Source organism: Lepidochelys kempii, chromosome 22 (genome assembly GCF_965140265.1).
Source record: "Lepidochelys kempii isolate rLepKem1 chromosome 22, rLepKem1.hap2, whole genome shotgun sequence".
Classification (NCBI taxonomy): Eukaryota; Metazoa; Chordata; order Testudines; family Cheloniidae; genus Lepidochelys; species Lepidochelys kempii.
In genome coordinates, this window is record NC_133277.1 from 4,340,874 (window position 1) to 4,365,758 (window position 24,885).

A 24,885-nucleotide genomic window follows, 5' to 3' on the forward strand; every position below is an offset into this window, starting at 1 on the left:
ACAATATGTTTTTAAAAGAGTTCTCCCTGCAGATTTCCATGTCAGGTCCCTAGCCGATAGGCAGTGATGAATTTGTCCAGATTGGCACATTCAAAGTTACACACCTGCCGAGACCTGATATGTATTTTTTTCCCCTGGAATTTAATTATAATGTTTCCTGCTTGTAGTATAATTGGATGACACTTCTTGGTGGCTTTAAACTTGTGCAGGGCAAAACCTAACAGAGCGGCTGGATGTCGGTTAATAGATTCCAAAGGCTGCAGCTTTGTCTGATTCCCTGACGAGGGCTCACTTTGGGACTGGCTGCGGTAAAAACAAACCAACAAAAACCCCAGTGGAGATTTTCAAAGCCGGCTAGCGCTTTATCTGGACAGTTGGATGGTTAACAAGGTTATGCAAAGTTAGAGTAGTAAACAGTAAAACCAAGCCTTAGACGGGATATAAAAAACCCTCCTTCCACGTTGAACCAGTCCCTAACTCTTGGGGGGTTATCCCACATTTTTTTACTAGATGGATCATGGGGCTGATCCCGGCATTTCTGATGTTGAATGCAGGAACAGCAGAGCAACATCCAGACGTGACAAATTAAAAGTCCTGCAATAAGCTGATTTTATTTATTTATTTATTTTTAGGCGAGCACTTTTCTTCCATTGTGGAACCAGGGAATAAAGTTCTTTCTATAAACAATTAAATGTGCCTTTGGCCAGAGAGAGAGCCAGAATGGCACTATAGCCCAGGGGATGGGACACTCAGCTTGGGCCACCCACATGCCAGGTGAGTTCCCTCTATTTAATTTATACCAGGTGGAATCTCTTCAACAGGGAGGCTAATCTCAGAATTCCCAAGCCCTGTGGTTAGGATGCATTTTTTAGAGACAATAAATGAGAGTTCAGATTCCTCCTCTAAATCTGGCAGAGAGGGGCTGTGAACCTGGGTCTCCTACAGCTTAGGTTAGTGCTCTGATCACTTGGCCATAGGGGGCTTCCAACTCCTCACTTTTTGGGAGAAGTGGCTTAGGCCCGTAACCCCAGGAGAAAGTCCATGGCTGAAAGAGTGATACTGTCACCTCCTGTGACTTGCACGCTATGCCTCTGTTAATGCAACCTAAAACTGGATTTGCATTTTTTGCAACAGCATCGCATTGCTGACTCCTGTTGAGGTTGTGATCCACCACAACTCCCAGATCCTTCTCAGTCAGTTATCCCCCAGGCTGTATTTCTGCATTTGTTTTTTCTTCCTTAAGTGTAGCACCTTACATTTGTCTTTGCTGAATTTCATTTTGTCATCTCTAGCCCCGTTCTCTCTTTGAATTTTAGCTCTATCCTTTGAAGTATTGGCAACCCCCCCCAGCTTTGTGTCATCTGCAAATCCGATTAGCATCAGCCACTTTCTTGGTAACAGAAGGGACAATCTTTAACAGGGCAGAATGGCCAGTATCCTCAGTGTGCCAAACATTGAGGCCCCTGCGAGACTGAGGCATCAAGTGAATAGGACTGACTCTTGCACTGAAAAGCAAAGCTGGTGAAGCGGAGTCACAGAGGCCCGGGGAGGACACCGCCTCAGTGCCAGAGGTGGGAACAGAACTAAGGTCTCGTGCCTCTACCCACTAGATTATGCTGCTCCCTGTATTAGAGCTGGAAGAGATCTACTAGGTAATTCAGTCTATGCCCCTAACCCAGTGCATGATGACTGACGGCAGTGCCTTGTCCAGTCTGGATTTAAAATGTTGATGCTGCGGTTTCACCTCTTCCCTTGGGACACAATTCCATAGCCTGATACAGTTCACCATCTGGAAATGTTTCCTGATACTTCAGAAAGGGAAAATTGACACTGATTTCATCCCTTTGCCCCTGGTTCTACCCCTGTAGCCTCACTAACGAATCCCTCTGGTCTCGGTGGCCTGCCAGCCTCCCTGCTGTGATGTCCCAATGTACGATGCCTCTTTTATTCTCTCCTCTTAAATCTGTGCTCCGCCATGCTGAGTGGCCCTTCTCTAAACACCCTCTGAGCATTCTCAATGCTCTCTGGTCGTGGACATCCTATCCCCCATGAGCTCTCCCCAGAGCAGTGTACGGGGTGACCATCATCTCCCTGACTTATGGCCCAAAGCCTCTGGAATTATGCTCAGGATGGCACTGACCTTTTCTCCTACCGTCTCCCACTGCAAACTCCTTTCCCCAAGGTCTGGCTTGTTCTTCCTGCTTCCAAAATTTCACCCTCCCATGGAGGCCCTAGAGCCCGAATTATTCCCCCACCTCCCCCAGCTGAGTCTTATGGTATTTCCCACCCACAGGCCTAGCCTCTGTGTGTCCCTTTGAATGATCGCTCTGCCCTCTCTGATGTTCACACCTCACAAGCTAATATCAGCTGTGAATTTCTTAAACCTGGTGAGTACTCTACATGGAGCTCATTAATGCAGATGTTAAATAAAACCGCTCTCACTGCATCATCAACAACAGAGCGCCCCACATCTCATCTCCCCTCCAACCCAAACTCGATATAGTGCTGTTTATCATTGGCCTTCAATCCACATGCCAGCCAGGGTGCATGTCCACACCCGTCTGAATTACTTCTATGAAACTTCATGAGATGTTGTGTCAAATGCTCTCCTCAAATCCAATGTATTCCAGCCAGCGTAGCCCCTCTCTCTGCTCAGTTGTAATTCTGTCCGCAAAGCAAGCATGTTTGCCTGGTACGAGCTGCTCCTTATAGCACCAGGCTAAGGAGTTTGCCCTCTCTGAGTTTTCTCTTGCTATGGATTCTCTGACTGGCTAGCAATTGCCAGGATTATGCTTTTTCCTTTGCCTGAAAGTTGGTATCATTTGTAATTCTCCAGCTGTCTATGACCTCCACATCTCTCCCTTGGTGTTTCACAAACAATTACTCATGTGTCTATAAGTTCATTACCATCTTAGGCTATACATCATGCTGTCTGGCCGTCTGAGTTGCATCCGTGCATCTTGTCTAAGCCCTGCCTCCCCTGCATTGTTATGTTACCCATTTTCCAGTATCACCTACGATGGGTCAGAGAGCCCCCTTAAAGAAGACAAGCACCATATGAAGGGTGGGGGAGGAGGACATCTGAGCCAGAAAAACACTGTTAGCATCAGTAACGTTCCACATATTCAAGTGATACAGACGCAGGATCAGTACAATTTGCGTCAACGTGTAATACGTGCGCACACTTTTCCTATCCCTATGACACACACCTGCACTAAGAGGCTGCATTACTTCTCCATTACCCCACTTACTCTCTTTCATTGCTCTTGTCAAAGACAGATTTATTTATTTTTAAGTCTGGAGTTCAGGACCTCATTGATTTTTAGAGGCATAATTGATTTCATCCTTTGCCTCATTTACCAATGTGCCTCCTCTAATATGCCTTTTGCCTTGATAGACTTGTAAAAGCAGTTTTAGAAAGCCTCCTCTAATATGCCTTGCCCTGTTTGACTTGCTCTTACTGGTTTGGATGGGGGCACGGTCTCTCTTTTCCCTTCACAGCGTTATGGGCCGGATTTTACAAAGGTGCTCAGCACAGTATGTGGGTGCTGACTCAGCCCTTTTGAAAATCTGGTCCTTACTTCGGTGTCTTAATGGAAGCTAAGCTCTACTGAAGATTGGCATCCAGTTGCAGGTGCCGAACACCTGAAAAATCAGACCCCACATGAGCCCTTTTCCACATCTGGGAGGTTCTTTTACCCTTAGATTTTGAGCCAGTGATTCCCTCCCAAAACTGATCTCGGCAACTTTGTCTAAGCATGATCTAAATAGAATGGAGGCTTATGGGAAGATTCCGGGTGAGAAATAAGAGTAAGTGTCTCCTGTCCTACATTGTCTCCAGGTTTCCCCTAGAGGGCTCCATAGCACATCCACACAACTTTTTATTTTTTCATGACCATCCCTTTCTCACCTCTGCCATCCACAATGACCTCACTAGGTGTGAGCACCGTGGTTAGTTTCCCTCTTATTTCCCACCTCATTGCAACTTGCATCTCTGCCAGCGGGCTGTCATGGCTGCTCCTTAGCAAGGATGAATTTTATCTGTCATTCCACTGACAAACTTGGAGTCTCTTGCTAGGAACCTCTTTAGCAGCTGGAGACTGGCCATGCAATAGCCTGAGCATGGAGCTGTTGCCGGAAAGCACAGGGCATCAGGGGAATCTGCGGGGGTGAACCAGGGGCTCTGCTCGCTCCCCTCCTACTGCAGCAGAGTTAAAGGAAACATTTGCTAACAGCAAGAGGCAGTTGGCTGGGGAATAGTCTCCCCAAGGGCCAGAGCATCAGAAAATGGCCTGCTATAAACAATGCTGGACAATCAGTGAGGAATATACAGCAGGAGAGTGACTGTACTTTGCACTGTCCAGAGGTGAAGAATGTTACCTTAACTCTGTACCTGCTCCCTCTGTCTGAGTCATGGGGCTGCAGCATGGTCTAGTGCAGGGAATGGCAACCTGCGGCCCGCCAGGGCAAGCCCCCTGGCAGGCCGCTTTGTTTACCTGCTGCGTCTGCAGGTTCAGCCGATCGTGGCTCCCACTGGCTGCGATTCGTCGCTACAGGCCAATGAGGTCTGCAGGAAGTGGTGGCCAGCACGTCTCTCGGCCTGCACCGCTTCCCGCCCCCGCCATGCCCTCCCACATTGGCCTGGAGCGGTGAACCACAGCCAGTGGGAGCCGCGATCGGCCGAACCGGTGGACTTGGCAGGTAAACAAACCAGCCCTGTCTGCCAGGGGGCTTACCAAAGGTTGCTGATCCCTGGTCTAGCAACTGGACAGGGACTTGGGAAACCTCGATTCAACTCCTGGCTCTCTGTGACCTGGAGTGAATCACCTCGTCTAGTTAGCTTGAGGTCTTTCGAGCAGGAACTGTCCCTTACGATGTACAGTGCCCAAGGCACTGTAAGCCCGAGCTCAGCTGAGGCCTCCGTAATGCTACTAGCAATAATAGCTACTGTAACAGTTAGCTCTGGGCGGCTGTGGGAGAGTCAGCAAGGCTTGTTATGCTTTATGCAGTCTTCACTGATGCTGATTTAACAGGCAGGATGTACCCAGCTAGGGTTTCAGAGCCCACAATGGATTTGAGACTCTGACCACATTTTCCATACACAGGCCTTAAAATATTTTATAAAGGAGGGTCTCTATCATATAGAGATTTTTTTTTTTTTTTAAGGCCAGAAGGGACTTAAATTCTCTAGCCTGGCCTCCTGCGTAGCATACACCATTACATTTCACCCCGTTACTCAAGCCCAATTACGTGTCTTTGACTAAAGCACCTCCCAGAAAGGCCTCCAGTGTTCATTCGAAAACTTCAAGAGCTGGAGAAACTGCCACTTCTCCTTCTCGTTTGTTCCAAATGGTTAATCACCCTCACGTAAAAGCTTGTGCCTTCTGTCTGGCTTTAAGCTAGTGGAGAAAGGCAAAACAAGAACTAATGGCTGGAAGTTAAAGAACACTTTCATACTTGGTATGTTCTCCTAAAGAAGGTGCAGAAACCTGGTAATAAGAACGGCCATACTGGGTCACACGAATGGTCCATCTAGCTCACTAGCTGTCATCTGACAGTGGCTGGTGCCAGATACTTTTGGAAGGAATGAACAGAACAGGGTAATTATTGTGATCTGTCTTCCAGTCCCAGCTCTGGCAGTCAGAGGTTTAGGGATACCCAGAACATGGGGTCCCATCCCTGACCATCTTGGCTAATAGCCATTGATGGATCTATTCTCCCTGAATGTATCTAATTTTTTTTTTTTTAAATCCAGGTATAGTTTTGGCCTTCAACATTCGCAGACAGTGAGTTCCACAGTTGGGGTTGGTCCTGCTTTGAGCAGGGGATTGGACTAGATGACCTCCTGAGGTCTCTTCCAACACTAATATTCTATGATGCTGTGACTGCTGTGTGAAGCTGACCATCAAGCTGCCTCTGTCTTTTTGATAAACTAACAAATTGAGCTCTTTAACTCTCTCCTGTAAGGCATTTTTTTCCAGGTCTCAATTTTTGTGGCTCTATTCTGCACCCTCTCCAATTTTTCAACATCATTTTAAAAATGTGGACACCAGACCTGGTCACAGTATTCCAGCATGGGAGCAGGATTTTATAATTGTACTATAAGAATAGAGGTACTAATGTATGTCTTGATTTCATTTTAAGACTGACCCTCTGGGACATTGGTAGGAATGCATCTGATAGACTGCCAGCGTCTGTACTGATAAGGCAGGGACAGACCAGAACAATCCTTATGACTGATTATGGTCACCCTTTTGTTTTAGGATAAGTTATAATGTCTACTATGGTTTCCTCTCTGGGTTACAAATTAGGTACTCTAGTTAAATACACATTTCTTTGATTTAAGGTTTAGTGAGTAAAAGACAGGATCTTGTATTGTGTCTATGTTAATTAGATTAAAGGAATGTTAAAGGCCTGAGCCACAATGTAAACTGTTTTGACCACAAGATTTAGTGAAGTTTAATGTATTTTGCTGAATATAAAATACTGCTGTCTTCTCTGTGAGAGATTGATTGTGTAAATGAGGAATGCATGCATCAGGAAAAGAGAAGGTGTGAAAGCCATCACAGACATCCAAGAAAAAGTGAGAGACTTGGAAACACCAGGAGACAATCAGAAAACATCCATTGTATCTGATGCTAAACATGTTAGCAGCATTAACAACTTCAGAGGTGAGGCAGGCACCCCTGGAAGGCAAGACAACAAATAGGAGATAACGATGGGAAGCCTGACAACAACCATCAAATGATAACAGCAGAAAACCCCAAGATTACCACCACTTAAGGAGGACATTGCAAAATGCATGGACTCAAATGGGAATTTACAAGTATAAAGCTGGGGTGTTTTGCCATGAAACTCTGGGTTCAGTCCTGCAAAACCTCGGAGCATCGGATTGTGAGCGACAGAACCGAGCTCCTCACTCGTGTTCAGTCTAACTGGCCATTAGATTGACTTGAGCTACAACAGACTGGTAACTATAAAAACATCAGGTTTCAGAGTAACAGCCGTGTTAGTCTGTATTCGCAAAAAGGAGTACTTGTGGCACCTTAGAGACTAACCAATTTATTTGAGCATGAGCTTTTGTGAGGGCATAAACAGGGCAGGGATTTTCCCTCTCTATACATGCCCAAGGACTGTATTAGCCCTTTTTGCTGCAGCATTAGCCCTTGGAACTCATGTTCAGTTGGGTGACCTTTAAAACATTTTTTTAGGATCACTTTTTCCAGGATATAGTCTCCCATTCCTTGTTCCTAGCTGGATGACCTTGTATTTGGCAGGAATGGGCCTAGCTTACAAAGCAATCTCTGACTGCTCCCGTCATTCTTTACCACTCGGCAATTCTCTATGTGATCCATAATCTTATTAGCAGTGATTTTATATTTACCTCCAGAGAGCGGATAAAAAGCATTGGGGCCCAGCACCAATCTCTGGAATTCTACTGTGATTCCTCAATAACAGCGACTTTTTGAGAGCTGTTGGTTATTTAAAGTGGGCTTTATTGTTCATTAGTTCCACTTCACAGGCAGGGATAACAGAATCATTCAGCAGGGACCTACCTTTCCCCACATCACATCAACAGAGCCCAGCGCAGACCCCTGGCCTCCCTGTCCTATGGTTGTGCCCTCAGAGGAAGCTGTTTCTCTTAGAATCCTCCTCTTTGACTTGTAAAGTCCTTGGGGATAGTGCATCTGCATCCTTTGCTGTTTGCATAGCTCCTGGCATTCCCAGGGCACTGCTAGAAATATTTATATACTGAATAATCTAATCGGAGATCACACAGGAGAGCCCTGCAATCACATCTCACGTTCCTAGGTGCCCCCTTTAAGATCTGGATCAGCTGCTGGGTATCTTCCATTTTCTATATCTGATCTTAGCTCCTGTGCAGGGGGAAGTGTGTTAGCACCTTGGAGAATTAAGGCCTAAACATAAAATTCCCCATTCAGTTAGTGGCCATTCTAGTACAGTGTCAGAATAATGAGGAATAGCTGATCTCTGCACTCTTCCAGCTTTCAGACTAATTTTAAGGCTTCCTAGGCGTACACATGTATAGTCTAAAATCAATTCTACCCATCCCACAAAGCTCTGTCTCAAGCTGGTGCTTCCACTGATAATTCAGAGAGAAGCCTTCTGCACAGGGAGAGTGAATGCACTGTGATAAGCCCTGGCTGGTAATTTAAAGCAGTAGTAGAGGTGTGAAAGCCACCACAGACATCAGGAGGGTTTCAGGGTGTGTGTGTGGGGGGGAATACCCCACCAAACAACTGTGCAAACATGCAACAAACTGTCTGTTTGCATTTCCCTTTAACTTCTGCTTTTATGGCTGGATGGCTTGTTACGCTTCAGTTTTCTTTCCCGGTACGTTTTGCTTGTTAGTCATTTACAACACGACACTAGCAAGTGACCGCAAGGGCAGAGCTGCTCTTGGACATGGAGAACGGCAGAGGCATGAGCTCATCCTTGCCCTTGCATAGCAAGAGATAGGTTGAGCCCAGGAGGCTCCTCTGGGTTTTTCCATTGGCAGTGGGGTGACCCATCCTGCAGGAGAAATCTTAGATCAGGCCCACAAATGCCCAGAGTCTCCTGTGTTCACAGGGTGCCCCCCGCATCCTATTCAGCTCCGTGCCTGTGGCTGCCTCTCTCCAACTTTTTCACAGGGTGGGTGGGCTCCCCACTGTGGATGATGCATCTGAAGAAAATGTAGCACAGATTCAAGCTAGGGTAACTTCCCCCGCAATCCCCATGGAGCATGATGTATGTATCCCCAGCTTGCTTCCTCAATCACATGGATCTCTAACCCTGGGCAAATGGAGAGGAAGTGGCTGCAGCCCTAAACCCTACTATCCCCCATTTCTGTACAAGCAGGGGAAGATCTGTGGATGGAGGTTTCGTCTCCACATGCTGGCCACTGGCCTCCAGTTACAAAGACCTGTAATAGCAATAATTCTCCCTAAGCAGGTGCTGATTGCTGTGCAGGCACCTTGGCTTAGGGAATCTTGATTTGAGGAGGTTGAACTAGCAGACCCAGCAAGTCCCTGGGGCACAGACCATGCCAGTCAGTGCAAGTTTATGCCAGTCAATATACTCTAGCCATGACCCACCTGGGGGAGGAAAGGGAGAGTCATGTCTCCGTAACCAACCCAAAACGGGCAAGTGGGGTGCAGAACCCTTTTCTTCCTCAGCTGGACTAAGATGCCCGCTCCCACCAGCTCATTTCACAAGGCTCCCCAACAGCCTTCTGGGGGTAAGGACGTTCCATCACAAATGACTCAGGCTAGTTTTGAACCAATGACTGCACACAAAAAAACCAACCTCCATGGCAGGGAGACTCAGAGCCCAGGTCTACTGCCTCAGGCTTGTGCTAGGGTACTTAAAAATAGCCATTCCTCCTTGGAGTGAAGCTCGGGCTCTGAAACCCAACTCCCCTCGCCGTGTCTTTGTTGCAGGTTAGACATACCCTTCGAGGTCAGAGCCCCCGCCCCTTGTTTGAGCCACTCTGTCCACTGGACAAAGATGCAGGCTGTATTAACCCCCATTGGTAACAGGCCAGGGTCTCCTGGAGGTCTTTATTAACCCAGAAAGACAGCACCTCCAGGTGCCTAAGGCTGCCTAGCATCATGGTGGGGCATTGGCTCACTCCTGTCTGAGAGGAGTGCGCCGCCTTCTGGCTCACCCATGCCACTTCCTGCAGTTCTCCCAACTCTCTTGGGAACTCTGATGGCTCAGCTAATGCCCCTAAGCGGTGAGAGCCTGAGGCTACTGCAGCTGCAAGTTATGACATTGGCATGGTGGGAGGGCAGGACACGAGCAAAAATTAACCGCCTCTACCTACAAATGACTACATGCAAATCCATTTCTTGTGCACATATAAATCTCCAAGGCTTTTTTTCAGCCTAGCACAGTTGTTCCCCACTAATTAGTTTATTATTCTATATTGTTTGACCTACTGTGCCTCCACGTTTGCAGCAATTTCCTTCTTGCGGTGGCAAACTTTCCTTGCAATTAGCCCTGGGAGCTGCTGAGTTACGCTAATAAACCTCTCCTGGCTCTTCCTCTTCATTAGCAAAGTTGCACGTGAGGAGTTTTTATGGCAGTGAAACTTACAAGTCGGTGTGACGGGTGTGAGATCTTGGCAGAGCAGCCATTGCCTTCGGCAGGCATTAGTGCACCGACCTGCACGTGCCTGCCCTCATTATTGTCAAAGGTTACACGGAGTAACACATGAAAGGCAATGAATCCTTACCATGAGCTGCTTGATAGTCGGGTGTTCCTCTGTCTCCCTGCCTGAGGCAGGCTCCTTATGTACAATCTCTACACGGATGTCATTCTTGGCTGAAACCACGCCTTTCAGATCTGAGCAAAGAGAGAGCGAAGCTGTTATTTGCAGGCAGTCATGACAGCCGAGCAAACTCCCTCCCAACATATGTGATTGCCGATAACGACTGTCAACATAAATAGATCCTACAGTAAAGAAATTGACTCTCTCTCAATGACATGTTTGCTGTTTGCAACTGGCGAACCGCAATGTGTTCTGCAAATATTAATTGAGCTTTGCAACACTCGACCAGGTACTTAAGTAATACGTAGCGGTTGATTAGTACACCACTGAAATGCAGCCACCTCTGAGGTGGAGCAGAGCAGCTATTTAACAGCGCACAGCAACACTGCACAGCTTCTTGATCACAGGAAGTGAGGAATTATAGTGTGTCCAGTTGAATATAATCCTTTAGATCAGCGTTTCCCAAACCTTTTTTGGCCATGGAACACCTGGTATACGGAACACTTCGAATATTATTTTGTAGTCGTTTGGTTTTCAAATAAAAAATTGCGTTATTTATGCTCAAATATGTTTTATTTTATAAAACAAAGCAAAATACAAATTTAAAATAACTGGAACGCGCGTATAAAGGAGTACAACCCCCTTTTTTTTTAATTACGATTCTGTCACGGAACACCTACTCCCATGGGGCGTAACTCCAGTGTTCCGCGGAACACAGTCTGGGAAACGCTGCTTTAGATCAAGTGTTAGAGGCCTGCAGCCCTAGAATTAGTACTGCAGTCTCTGTTCATGAGCGAGGGGGAGGGGTGATCACGGTACCAGCTTTGAAATGCGGGAAAGTTCAGAATGATGATTATAAAAAGGTTAGAGCATTTGGGAGCTAGGCAGTCTGTGTGGGCTTCCATGTTGACCTGAAGGATCAAAATGTGACCTCTACAACACCAGCAGGAAGCAGAATGCAGATAGGCCACTGAAACCTTCCTGTGTGTGATCACGCTGGAAGAAGGTGAGCAGGGAGATAAAGTAATCTCTAGGGGTTGCAAAAGGACAAGCTTCAGTTTTTACTTTCTCTAGTAGCATATTTTCATTTACTGTCTGTCTAATACATCTTCAGTATTATCAACTGGGAGGGCTGCTGCTCTCAATCCATTAAGCCCAAGGTTTTGTACAGTACCAGTGACTGGGTACAGCAGGCTAAGAAGTTTGGTTCAGTTAAGTACCCAAATGGTGGGAGCCTCATCCAAACCTCTGACATCTATAACACTGGACTGGGAGTATAACTGGGCAGGAGTTTTTCAATGGAAAATGCTGGTTTGTCAAAATCAAAACATGTTGCTGTGAAAGAATTGCTGGTCAAAGCCAGTGAAAGCAAAGCAATAGCTGAATGGTTACACACCCCGCTCCCCCATCCAGCCCCACTCCATTCCCCCAACTGCAGAAGATCATTATGTTCTGATGCAGAACAAAATCAAATTTCAAAACCCCCAGTGTTTCGCAAAACGTAATTCTTGTTTCCCAGCCGGTTCGAACTGAGAGTTAAAAGAAACATTTTCATGCTACTTCTGGCACATCCTCCTTTTGCTTGGGTTGGGAAGCCCACGAGAAAAGCCTTCCCGATGTGCTTCAGGGCCTGGATGACATTAGAGCATGCAGAGGCCTTTGCAACAAGGGGCTAAGTAATGAACAAGGCGTTAGCCACTGTTTTGGGACCCCAACTGAGGCCTGTGCAATTGCCATACAGCCCCACATAGAATCTTAGAATCATAGAACCTCAGAGTTGGAAGGGACCTCAGGAGGTCATCTTGTCCAACCCCCTGCTCAAAGTGGGACCAGTCCCCAATGTTTGCCCCAGATCCCTAAATGGCCCCCTCAAGGATTGAACTCACAACCCTGGGTTTAGCAGGCTAATGCTCAAATCACTGAGCTGCATTAGTACAGCATGCAGAAGGGAAATGGGATTTAGAGGCAGGGTTGTTTCGGGAACAACTACTTCCTTTTGGTTCCCAAAGGATGGCAGTAGCTCTTTGAAAAATAAAACCAAAGCCCCAAACAGCAGGCCTTACAGGAGGCTGAGGCTGAGATGACAAGCAGAGATGGACGTGAATCTAAACAGCCCAATCCAAACAGCCCTAAACTTTGAAGTTTGGCTCCAGACTGAGAGCTGGATCTGCATAACAGGACTGGCTCTTGTCTCTCCAATGGGTTGAACCAAACCCCTAGATTCAAACACCACCTAACCTTTGGCCCCTTCAGATCTGCACCCAAACGTGCTCAGGCCTCCTCCAACAATGATACACTTAGAACCAACTAGATTTTGCAGGCGTTCCAAACAGATTGGTTTAGTTAAATGTCCTTTGCCGCTGGCTCTCAAACTGATAGCCAGTGGGCTGAATCCCATTTGAAAGCTAAAAATACATCCCCTGCTTTCCCATGAGAGCAGCTACTGTAACTGGCCACAGGAGGGTGTGCAGCTGGGAGGGCAGGTGTGTGCATGATCAGAAAGGGGTGGGGAAATGACCCTAGGGCACAGTTGTTCTCCCTTGGAGTGGACCAGATGATAAAGTCTCATGGTTCCATAATACTACACCTCTTGGTTCCTCACTGATCCCCTCAGGAGCTCAGAGAGACAAGTGCTGGGGGGGTCTGATGCTGTGCAGCAGTGACAAAGCTAAGCGCCCTCAGTGGCTCACAGGATTTGGCCCTGTTCAGTCAGAAAAGCCAGAAGGAAAACTGCAGCTAATTATCATAATTAGAGCTGGGTGAAATTGTTTGGACAAACCTTTTTTCAGGTGACAAAGGCAGATTTGGGCCAACTGAAACACTTTGCGAATTCATGTTGAATTTGTTTGGTTTTTTGTTTTTTAACAGAAAGAAGCTCACCCCAATTGAAATGCTTCATTTTGACATTTTTGAAATGGAAGTTTTCAGGTTTTCGATTCGCACTTTTTGTTTGAATTTTACTTTGATTTGAGAGAGGAATCCCGTGGCACTTTAAAGACTAACAGATTTATTTGGGCATAAGCTTTCATGGGTAAAAAACCCACTTCTTCAGATGCATGGAGTGAAAATTACAGATGTAGGCTTAAATATAGTGGCAACATGAAGAGACGGGGAGTTACCTCACAAGTGGAGAACCAGTGTTGGCAAGGCCATTCAGTCAGGGTGGATGTGGGCCACTCCCAATAACTGATGAGGAGGTGTTAATACCAAGAGAGGGAAAATTGCTTTTGTAGTGAGCCAGCCACTCCCAGTCCCTATTCAAGCCCAAATTCATGGTGTTAAATTTGCAAATGAATTGTAGCTCTGCAGTTTCTCTTTGAAGTCTCAAAAAGAAAAGGAGGACTTGTGGCACCTTAGAGACTAACCAATTTATTTAAGCATGAGCTTTTGTGAGCTACAGCTCACTTCAAAAGCAATTTTCCCTCTCTTGGTATTAACACCTCCTCATCAGTTATTGGGAGTGGCCCACATCCACCCTGACTGAATGGCCTTGCCAACACTGGTTCTCCACTTGTGAGGTAACTCCCCGTCTCTTCATGTTGCCATGTTTTTGAAGTTATTTTGTTGAAGGATGGCTACTTTTAAATCTGCTATAGAGTGTCGAGGGAGATTGAAGTGTTCTCCTACTGGCTTTTGTATGTTATCATTCCTGAGGTCTGATTTGTGTCCATTTATTCTTTTGCATAGAGACTGTCCGGTTTGGCCAATCTACATGGCAGAGGGGCATTGCTGGCACATGATGGCATATATCACATTGATATATGTGCAGGTGAACGAGCCTCTGATGGTGTGGCTCATGTGGTTGTGTCCTCTGATGGTGTCACTAGAGTAGATATGTGTCACTAGAGTAGATATGGGGACAGAGTAGGCACCAGGGTTTGTTACAGGGATTGGTTCCTGGGTTAGTGTTTCTGTGGTGTGGTGTGTGGTTGCTGGTGAGTATTCACTTCAGGGTGGGGGGCTGTCTGTAAGTGAGGACTGGCCTGTCTCCCAAGATCTGTGAGAATTATGCCACACACTCTGAAAGAAACTGAGGAACCACCTGATCAGCATCCTTTACAGCAGACAGGAGAAGATTAAGAATGAGCTCTCAAAACTGGAGACTCTCATATAAAACCAACCTTCCACACAAACTTCCACATGGCTTGACTTTACAAAAACGAGACAAGCCATTTACAACGCACACTTTACTTCTCTTCAGAGGAAAAAGGACCGTAAACTATCTAAACTCCTACATTCCACAGGGGGCTACAGCCGTGGTACCCTTAACTCACCCAACAATATTGTTAATCTATCCAGCCACACACTTAGCCCTATCTTGGGGACTCTCTTTCCCCCCATGAACATGATACAATTCTGCAGTGATCTGGAAGCTGACTTTCACCATCTCTGACTCAAGGAATATTTTCAACACACCACTGAACAGCGCACCGATCCACAGGAACCCTCCTACCAACACTACAAGAAAAAGAATTCTGTGGGGACTCCTCCCGACGGTCGAAATGACAGACTGGACTTCTACATAGAGTGCTTCCACAGACATGCACAGGCTGAAATTGTGAACAAACAGCATCACTTGCCCCATAACCTCAGCTATACAGAACGCAACGCCATCCGCAGCCTCAGAAACAACTCTGACATTATAATCAAAGGGGCTGACAAAGGAGGTGCTGTCGTCATAATGAACAGGACGGATTATGAACAGAGGCTGCCAGGCAACTCTCCAACACCACATTCTACAGGCCACTATCCTCTGATCCCACTGAGGAGAACCTATGCCATAGCTCAAGAAACTCCCTGCTACACAGCACAGGAACAAATCTACACAGACACATCCCTAGAGACCCGACCAGGGGTCTTCTATCTGCTACCCAAGATCCATAAACCTAGAGACCCTGGACGCCCCATCATCTCAGGCATTGGCACTCTTACAACAGGATTATCTGGCTATTTGGACTCTCTCCTCAGACCCTATGTTACCAGCGCTCCTAGCTATCTTCGAGACACCATGACTTCCTGAGGAACCTGCAATGCATTGGTGATCTTCCTGAAAACACCATCCTGGCCACCATGGATGAAGAAGCTCTTTACACCAATATTCCACATGAGGATGGACTACAAGATGTCAGGAACAGTATCCCTGATGAGGCTACAGCACACCTGGTGGAGTGAGTGTGTCCTCACCCACAACCACTTCAGATTTGGGGACAATTTATACCTTCAAGTCAGCGGCACTGCTATGGGTACCCACATGGCCCCACGGTATGCAAACATTTTTATGGCTGACTTAGAACAACGCTAACACTTCCAGCTCTACATTTCTATGATTAATTCTGAAACAGGGCAGGTCCCATCACTGCACAGGCCAGTCCCTCCATGTTTCTTCACTGCTCATTTAATTTCCACAATGGCAAAATGTGCTGGATTGATAGGTGTGGGGTCGGAAATCTTCAGACCACACAACAAAGGCAGCACAGTGCAGCCATCCTCCATACGGCCCTGGAGGGGGTCTTCACTAGGCAACAGAGGGCATTTACACCTGCTTGGCCCATCCCCCCTTTGGCTGTCCTTCTGAGGCTGCCAAAGGCAACTTGTTATGGGCACTGTCGTGTCTATCAGAAGCCGAGACCCACTTGATGCAGGGAGCTCAGCAGTTCTCAGAATTTTTTTGGGACCTACTGAATTGGGCTGGATTTGAACCTTTTATAGCTGAAAGATTCCTTAGCTCGTTATTTCCTCCTTTGTGTCACTCCATCACTCTAGTTATATACTTTCCTTTAACCCTCTCCCGATAATGTATTCCTCTAAATCCAAACCTCACCCTCTACCCCCCAATCCCACTCAGGCTGGCACCCAGGTAAACCCCTGAAAGCAGCAGCATGAATGTTCCAAGTCTTGGGATGCCAGAAGAATGATTTTGCTCTGTTTTTTCTGTTGCTGTTTCTTACAGTTCCTTTTTGCTGTCCTGGAGTAAGAAAAATGTTCGTCGGGCCGAGGCCACAGCATTTAATCACAAGGAAAAGCCAATTATTACCTTGTAGAGCCCTTTCTCAGGGGCTTATCCTTAAATAACTTGTGGCCTGGTCTTGTCATAAAAGAAACAATAACAGAGGTGTATTAAACTAGTTCAAAAGAATTGCCCCCCCGGGTAACGCTGCTTCCTGTATCTTTAATTTGTTGGTGATGTGCTTCTGCGTAAAGCAGTAACAGGCACTGCCTGCCCCAGTCCCTGCTGTACAGGCCATAGCTGTGTCAGGCTTTTCCTGCTCTCTTGAGAGGAAACGGGGTCCCACTAGGAGATTGCAAGAGCATCTCAGCTCCGCGATGGAGAAACTGTGACTTTATTACTGGGTCACCTAGCGGCCGCCGTGAGGAGCAGCGCAGGATTGTTTGCTGCTGAAATTCTACTATTGTTTTAAAAGATTCAACCGCTGATCCCTTCATTAGCCTCCTGGAGAGGCTAATCAACCATTTTAGTCCTGGTCTACACTAAAAAGTGAGGTTGGTGCAGCTACATAGCTTGGGTCTGAGAAATCAATGGGAGAATTCTTCTGTCAACCACTGCTACCACCTCTTTGGGCAGTGAGGTACCTATGCTAACAGGAGATCCCCTCCTGTCGCTGTAGTGAAGGTCAACACCGAAGTGCTATGGGATGCCACTGTATCATTTCAACCGTAGACAAGCCCTTACCATTAGGGAATTACTGCTGCTATTCAGCCCAAATCGGTCTGTCTAGCCCATGGTATCTTTGCTAATTTCATCCCGTTATCCAAAGTTATAACTAAGGCTCCATGTTTGTAACGGAGGTCACAGATTCAGTCCTCCAGATGCAAATGCCCTCAACTGGGCATCTGCAAAGTACATGCAAGATTTGTTGAAATGACTATAACTATCAGATCTGCTCTGTAAAAATGACATGCTAAAATGAGGGAGATTCCACGTTTAATGTCTCTCATTGACTCCAGTTTAACAATATCCAGTTTACAAGATTAATTGTTGCCATTCTTATAAATTACCCTGGGATCTGAGAGTCAAGCTGGGTTGTTTTTTTGTTTGTTTCATCACCAGTACTGAAGGTTCTACAGGCCAACTCCTTCCCTCAGCGACACCCATGAAACACCAGAGCCTTCAAATTATGTCACCTGTGGGACCCCTCACTGCCTGCAGGTGTAACTGATTGGAACTTGCTAAACCATTCTGTTGCTAATGCACAAAAAGAAACAGACTCCTAGTGACCTCTCCCAGAGCTGAGCTTGCTCTGCTGGGCTAACAGCAGCACAGCACAATAAAATGTACCTATGTCACTAAAGGCAGCAGCTTTGATGCTGAATACAAGCAGAGTAGCTCTGTTGAGTAGGAAGGTGCCATTTTTGCACACTAGAACCACTTTGTTCCAATACCTCTCCCGCAGAGAAGCTCTATTCTGCAGCTCCAAGCACAGCTTTAGGGGATATATGGGGGGGAGGGGAGGGATGAGCATTGGCCTGCTAAACCCAGGGTTGTGAGTTCAATCCTTGAGGGGGCCATTTAGGGATCTAGGGCAAAAATTGGGGATTGGTCCTGCTTTGAGCAGGGGGTTGGACTAGATGACCTCCTGAGGTCCCTTCCAACCCTGATAGTCTATGATTCTATGATATATACTGGACCACCTTTTCCCTTAGCAACCACTATCAGGTACAGGTTATCCAGTGCCCTGCACCCAGGAGCTCCCATCATGACACATTGGGCCAGATTTTCTGAAGATGTGCATCCAAGTCTTTTAAAAATCTGCCCATAGGGATCTTTTGAAAATCCGGTCCTGTACGCTCCGCAGTTTCACAGCTCTAAACCACCCCTCTCTGCCATTTTGTCAATGAGGGAAGCCAGCCTAGTCAACCATCAGCCACATCACTGCTACCCCAAGCATGGCCGCGAAGCACAAAGGTTACACGCAGCCTTTCTCTGGCATTCTGAGCAGCGCGTTTCATGAGCACAACTGCCTCCCGCAGGTGTTGTTTAGCAAGCGCCAGCCCAACTGAGTGACTGCACAGCTGTGTCCCTGCAACAGCATCTGCTGCCCAAGCAGGCTTTAATCCCACAAAGCTGGAGAGCTCCCTTCTGTCCGAGCGGGGAACAGAACTGTTGGAGCAGGTTCCCAGATGGAAGGCAGGCTGTGTGACAGATGGCTGCACAGGAACAAATGCCCTGCGCTGAGCTTGGGTGTTTGAGCTGTTTTTCTCATTTATTTATTGATATTGGACCACGATCTGAACATCTTTTGGCTTCGGCCTGTTAAAACTGAAGTTATTCAAAGGAAATCTCGCTTTTTGGCTAAGGTCAATTACATCTCTGATGTGGCCTCCACCAGGGGACTCTCTCCTAGCTTTGTAGGGGGACAGGCTCTGTGATCGAACTGGCATGCACCAATCCTAAAACCAAGGCGTACCAGAGTCCCAGTTAAGCATGTGGGAGGTCCAGGTTGGGCGCCAATCCTGCCCAGATGTTTGTCTGGAGTTGAGCAAAGTATCGATTGACACATGGCCCCTGTATCGATTGACACATGGCCCCATGGCACATGTAGTACCTGCAGGCCTCTAACATCGGTGGCTTTATCCTCCACACCCGTATGAGATGGAGAAATATTATCACCTTCATTTACAGATTGGGAAACTGAGGCATGGCAAGGGGAAGTGACTTGCCCCAGGTCACACAGAGTTTTCAGTGGCAGAGCCAGGAGCTGAACCCAGCTCTCCTGAGTGTAGCGCTTTAATCGCAACTGCCTATTCTTCTTGGTTTCATGTGGGCAATGCGTTTGATGGCAGGAATCAGGCCCTGCATACAGACCCTACAACTCAGCATTTGGTCTGCTGGGCTAAGAACAAGATCTGCCCTGCTGTGAAGGGCTCCCATCTGTTAATAAGTGAGGTGGATATTTATTCATCTGCTTTTCCCTTGCTGTATATTTCCTAGGCCCTACACCCCTGTATTCACACACTACTGCAGTGCTATTTGGACAAAATATGCCTTGTGAGGTCTCACTTAAAACTGATAGCACACTGGTCATTAATATCATCGTAAAATACATGCGTTAGCCTTGTATGTGAAGTTATGAATTCCCGCCGTATAACATAACTAGACCAAGTTTAGGAAGACAGCCTAGCCTCGGTAAAGGTGATAAGAAGGGCTGTCCTAGACAAAGGACCATTTACACTCTAGCCATAAACAAAGCTAGCAAGCAAACTAGTGGGGTTTGCTTTGAGCCGGAACTCAAGCGCCAGAAAATTAACATGGCTCCCCAGAGAGGCCCAGGAGACTGAGCTCCCAGGAGGCCTCCCTGTCTTTGAGAACAAAGGCAATTCTTTGCAAGTATGTGGGACAGAGAGATGCCTGCTTTAATCTTCTTATGAAGACAAGGAAAACCAGCACCTCATACTTCTGTGGAAGTCCTGACAGAGAGACAGTCAGCCATGCTGGGCCAAAAGTAATTGGTGAGCGAAACCATCTTAAACTAAGACTGTAGCTTCCTCTATTAGCAAAAAGAACAGGAGTACTTGTGGCAACTTAGAGACTAACACAAGTACTCCTGTTCTTTTTGCGAATTCAGACTAACACGGCTGCTACTCTGAAACCTTCCTCCATTAGATGTGTTTTCACTTCTATTTGCTGATAACCATCTCTGCCATTATTTATTGTACTTGGCATCACTTAACCTATGTCCTGTTGTGAATAAACTTTAATCTAAACCAACCCAAGACTGTGTTTGAAACGAAGGAATTGTTAAATCCCGTTAAGGTGGCAAACTGCTGGGTATGGTCTCTTAAAGGTGCAAGCAAAGCTTATTATTTGTTAGCACGCTCCAGGACGGGGGCTGGCCACTTCCACACAGGGATTTTGGGGACAGTCAGAACTGGAGGCGTGACCAAAGCTGGTGGACTGCAGGGTGGGGCTGTTGTTTGGTAGGCAGGCTGCTGAGGCCCGAAGCACTGCCCCACGGCTGCGCAGCACACAGACATGCAGGATTCAGCATGCTTGTCTGTTGGCTGGCTGTGACAGAGCAGCGGAGCATTTAAGGCACTCAGGGTTACAGGCAGGCAGTGACACAGCCCTCACTGCTCTGGACTGCACCCCAAAAGGCGACAGCCATACATTTCATGTGTAGCTTGCTTCATGCTCACGCGGTGGGGCCAAGATCTGTTCTCGGTTATTGCCATGCAACACCACTGAAATCCTTGGAAGTCTGATGAAGTGAGCTGTAGCTCACGAAAGCTCATGCTCAAATAAATTGGTTAGTCTCTAAGGTGCCACAAGTCCTCCTTTTCTTTTTATGTTCAGACTGGGTCATTTCTTGAGGTGCCTACCCCTGAAGCACCCAAGTTTAAAATCGCTTAAGCACAGCAGCAGTGCAAGCCTCCCCCTCCCACCACCACCCCATTTTCCCATACCCCACTGGGTATGGAGGTCAGAGTAACCGTTGTCACTGATCGCACATCTGGGCTAGGCAGGGTAACAGCTGTTATCTCCATTATACAGGAGTGCTGAGGCACAAAGAGACGAAAGCCCAGATCCTCAGAGGTGCCATTGAAACCAATGGGCGGAAGGTGCCTAAACACCTTTGAGGATGTAGGAAAAAGTGGAGATGTTCCTTTGCTGAAGGGCACGAGGAATCTTTGAGAGATAAGGCTGACGAGGCCAAGCAGACCTACCAACGCACAGAGAGCCAGACAGCAGGCAACCGCTGAATTCTACTCCAAAGGTTGGCGAGAGCAGGCAGTGGCATGCCAGTTGCTATTCCAACTGTCGTAGCCTTTGAGTAACTGACACGTTCAGTCTCTGGCGTTGCTTCCCACTCTAAGCCCTGGCACCTCCATTGCATATCTGATCTATCATCACCGCATTAATGTGAGAGTGTATGTCCCGTAAAGAACCCAGCACCATCTGGTTCCATCAAAGAAGAAGCCTATAATGAGCCACATGCATTCCCTCCTTGGAATGATGCAGTGTGTGGCTATCTACAAGCGATGGGGAAAAGCATGGCTGATTATGTCTGACCATTGACATGGTAACAGCAATTTGGCCCATTTTCTGTCAGGCTGCTTGAATCACACATTGTCGCTGAATGAGTCCAGCGAAACTGAACTGGCTCATCCCTGGTCCATCAGAAATACTTACAAAAATGCAACATGAATGACTGCCCAAGATTTAATTTGCTAATATCTGCAAGAGCTGCTAATGGGGTTTGGGAGAGTTCAAAACCAGACGTCATTATTGCTCTTAAAAGTGCACACGTTTCTGCTGTACGAGGCCAGCCATTTGTTACCCAAGTCCAGGAGGAATTGGGGCTCTTTGATTTCTTTGCAAACAATCAAAAAGGAAAACCAACTGTGTTTCACTGGCAACTAAACAAAGAGCTTATGAACAGCTCTGGCGGGGCTGTTTTTATTGCAGAGTCCCTATAGTGGGAAGCACTGTCAAGGATTGCTTGTTCTCTACTGCTGTCTTAGATGCTCAAAACAATCACGCTCCTTTCCCTGATGGTTTGATCCTTTTTCATTTAGCCAACAATCATGCTTTAATTTCTCTGTTTTTTTAATGAAGCAACATGATCCTGAGCTGTTTACCCCTTCATTCCTTTACCTGTGCCTTTTATGTCATTTTAATTTATATTCCCATTGCAGCAAAGCACATAACAACCTAGGCCAACAAACACTAGAGACTGAAATTTCTTATTATGAACATGCATATTTTATAATGACAAAGTGGACTAAAAAAATAGAATCTGGAACACACTTTGCACCCGTTCCAAGTTCGGAGGCCGAAACTACTTCAGTATTTGTATCCTGCCTGTATGACATAAACTTTACATGAGGGAGTATCATCCAGTGGTTAGAGTAGGGTGCTGGGGCTCCTAGATTCCATTCCCAGCTCTGTCACTGATTCTTTGTATGATGTTGAAAGGCACTCAGCTGCCCCATGCCTCAGTTTCCCCCTCACTAAAGCAGAGGTGTTTTGTTGCTTAACAAATGACAGCCAGAATGACTCTATAATTTAAATCAACACAACGGAGATCAGAATTTGGCCCATCTGGTTTTTAAAGTGCATTCAAATCCTCTCCTGGAAGGTGCCTTGGGAGTGAAAAGTAGTGTTGAATGTTCTGTACCCACATGTGATAGACAGATTGCCTCGGTGTCAGGCTGGTGAATTCAGTATGGAATTCCTTTGTGAATTACCCTGTTCGTCTGCATTCCCTGCAGAGTAGACAAGCCTCAGACCCCCAGGAGTGCACCAGCCAGTGGCCTGCAGACCCTTCGCTGGATGAAGCCACCTCAGTGTTGCTCTAGGAACAGATTAGCCAGCCGTTAGGCTGCTGATGGATTGTAGGTCAGGTTGCCACCACCTCTGCACAACATCTCTCCGAGAGAAGAGTTTAGCCCAGTCTGTTAGCTCAGGGGGCTGGCCCTGGGATAGGTGACTTGTTGCTGCTACAGACTCAACCCAGAGCTGAGGGACCCAAAGAATTTGTTACCATTGATTGATTGTTTGGCTTGGTTGATCTCAGACAAGTTCTTAGCAGGCAGGTGTCCCCATCAGCCTACAGACATACACCTGGCAGGGCCATGGATTTGCACTCCCCTTTCATCCTGAGATCAAGGGAAGGACAGCACCTGGGAAGCTGTGTATACACAGGTGAGCTCGGTTTCCAGGACTCTCAGTCCAACCCCAGCGGTTGTGTTTAAAATGAAAGAAAGGGAAGGCACTTACTTCTCTGCGAGCGTGCACAGCAGAAGGCTACGATGGTGGCCATCAGCACCAGGAATGCCACGCCGGCTCCCACAGCGACGCCTATGATCACCGCCATCGGCACTGACTCTGCAAGAGGAACGAGGGAGCCAATGAAGTGCAGAAGTGTCTGAGTACCACCTTCCCCTGCCCTACTGCCTAACCGCCCTGGCTGCCATAACTCCGCTCCTGGCGAGTGTTGGGTTTGCGCACTGGCTTCTTAGGCTCTCCTGCCCAATAACTATGCTGGTCTTGAACCGGGTTGATGACGCATAGTGCACACAAATGAGCTTGACTGTAACTTGACTGTCCTCAGGAGGACACAGGGTGTCAGAGAGGAGACATGTACAAGTATGACTCGCTTAGCTGGCCCTTGGATAGCTCCGTTGCTCTGCTCTAAATGGGGAAGGGGGTGGGATTCCAAAGACTCCTCCGAAACATACAGGTCAGCTGCATTGGCTGAGCTGTGTTGGGAGGCTAAGATTAGAAGAGCAGGGTGCTGCAACTCGAGATGAAGGTGCCTCGGCTGGGCTCCAGATTGGAACAGCGGAGCTGGTGGAGTGATCAGGGAGAGGGTGCTCCATGCTCGCGTATTTATGCCCATGATGAATTTGTTTTTTAGATCCCCATTGGGATTTTCAGCCTGCAAAGCTGATTTTTGGAAGTCGTGCCAGACCACATTTTGCAACAGAAAAAAAAAATCATTTTTAGGGAAGTTTGTAAGTCGGTCCCAACAATCTTGTGATCCCCTGGCAAATCTCACCCAATCACTTCTACTGACTAGCCCCTGTTAATATTGCCATTATTTAACACAATTATTTCTAGTTGTCTACATTTAATGCTGCCCAGGTCTGACCCAAACCTCACTGAAGGCAGAGGAAAGACTCCCACTGACGTCAATGGGTTTTGGGTAAGGGCTCATCTAAATAGCGGGTAAATGGCAGAGTCCACAGCCTTGCAGTGAGATCCATTTCTTCAGGAGTTGCATCATGCTGCACCATCAAAGCGCCTTTCTAAATGACGACTGATCCGTCTCATTCTGGGGACTGCACCGCCAGAGATCTCTCTGCCCTCATGGCAAAAGACGCTGTGCGTGCTGCTAACTTAACTGGGCTTGTTCCATTTTAGATACTAGCTACCCATTACTGCCAAAGAGCAGTAGAAGGCAAGCAGAGGGGACTAAGACAAGGAAGGCAGCCCAGGAATTACTGCAAGAACGAAACGGTGAAGCCGGAATCAGATTTATGTCACTTTCTTCTTGTTATTTTTAGAGATGGGATCAACCAAACTATGGCTTCAGCACATCCTTCCCTACGTTTATTAGGAACTGGGGAAACTTTTGGGAAAGAGAGATCTATACAGGAAGGATGGGTTCCACCTAAACCAAAATGGAACCAGATTGCTGGTACTTAAAATTAAAAAGGTCGTAGAGCAGTTTTTAAACTAAGGGCTGGGGGAAAGCCGACAGGTGCGGAGGAGCACATGGTTCAGACAGAGACATCCCTTAGAGGAGAATCTATTAAAGGAGATTCTCTACGTCCTAGTAAGGAGGAGAGGATGGAAGATGATAAAATACAGGTAGGATCTGATGAGAAACAGTCAAACGAAGAAGAGTCCCATTCAATTACATCATGTAATGGCAGACAGCTAAAAAATGACAAGTTTTTAAAGTGCTTATATATAAATGCTAGAAGTCTAAATAATAAGATGGGTGAACTAAAGTGCCTCGTGTTAAATGAGCATATTGATATAATAGGCATCATGGAAACTTGGTAGAATGAGGAAAATCAATGAGACACAGTAATACCAGGGTACAAAATATATCGGAAGGACAGTAAAGGTCATGCTGGTA

At 46.9% G+C, this 24,885-nt stretch overlaps 1 protein-coding gene across 3 annotated transcripts in view; it reads right to left on the reverse strand.

Annotated features, from left to right (window-relative positions):
- Positions 1–24,885, reverse strand: part of KIRREL3 (kirre like nephrin family adhesion molecule 3) — a 727,360-nt gene that overhangs the window by 18,141 nt on the left and 684,334 nt on the right. For all 3 annotated transcript variants that reach the window (XM_073320929.1, XM_073320928.1, XM_073320926.1), the window contains 2 exons: positions 23,016–23,123; positions 10,241–10,350 (listed from right to left, as the gene is read on the reverse strand). In XM_073320929.1, coding sequence (XP_073177030.1) covers positions 10,241–10,350; positions 23,016–23,123 — 218 coding nt within the window. The remainder of the gene's footprint in view (positions 1–10,240; positions 10,351–23,015; positions 23,124–24,885) is intronic.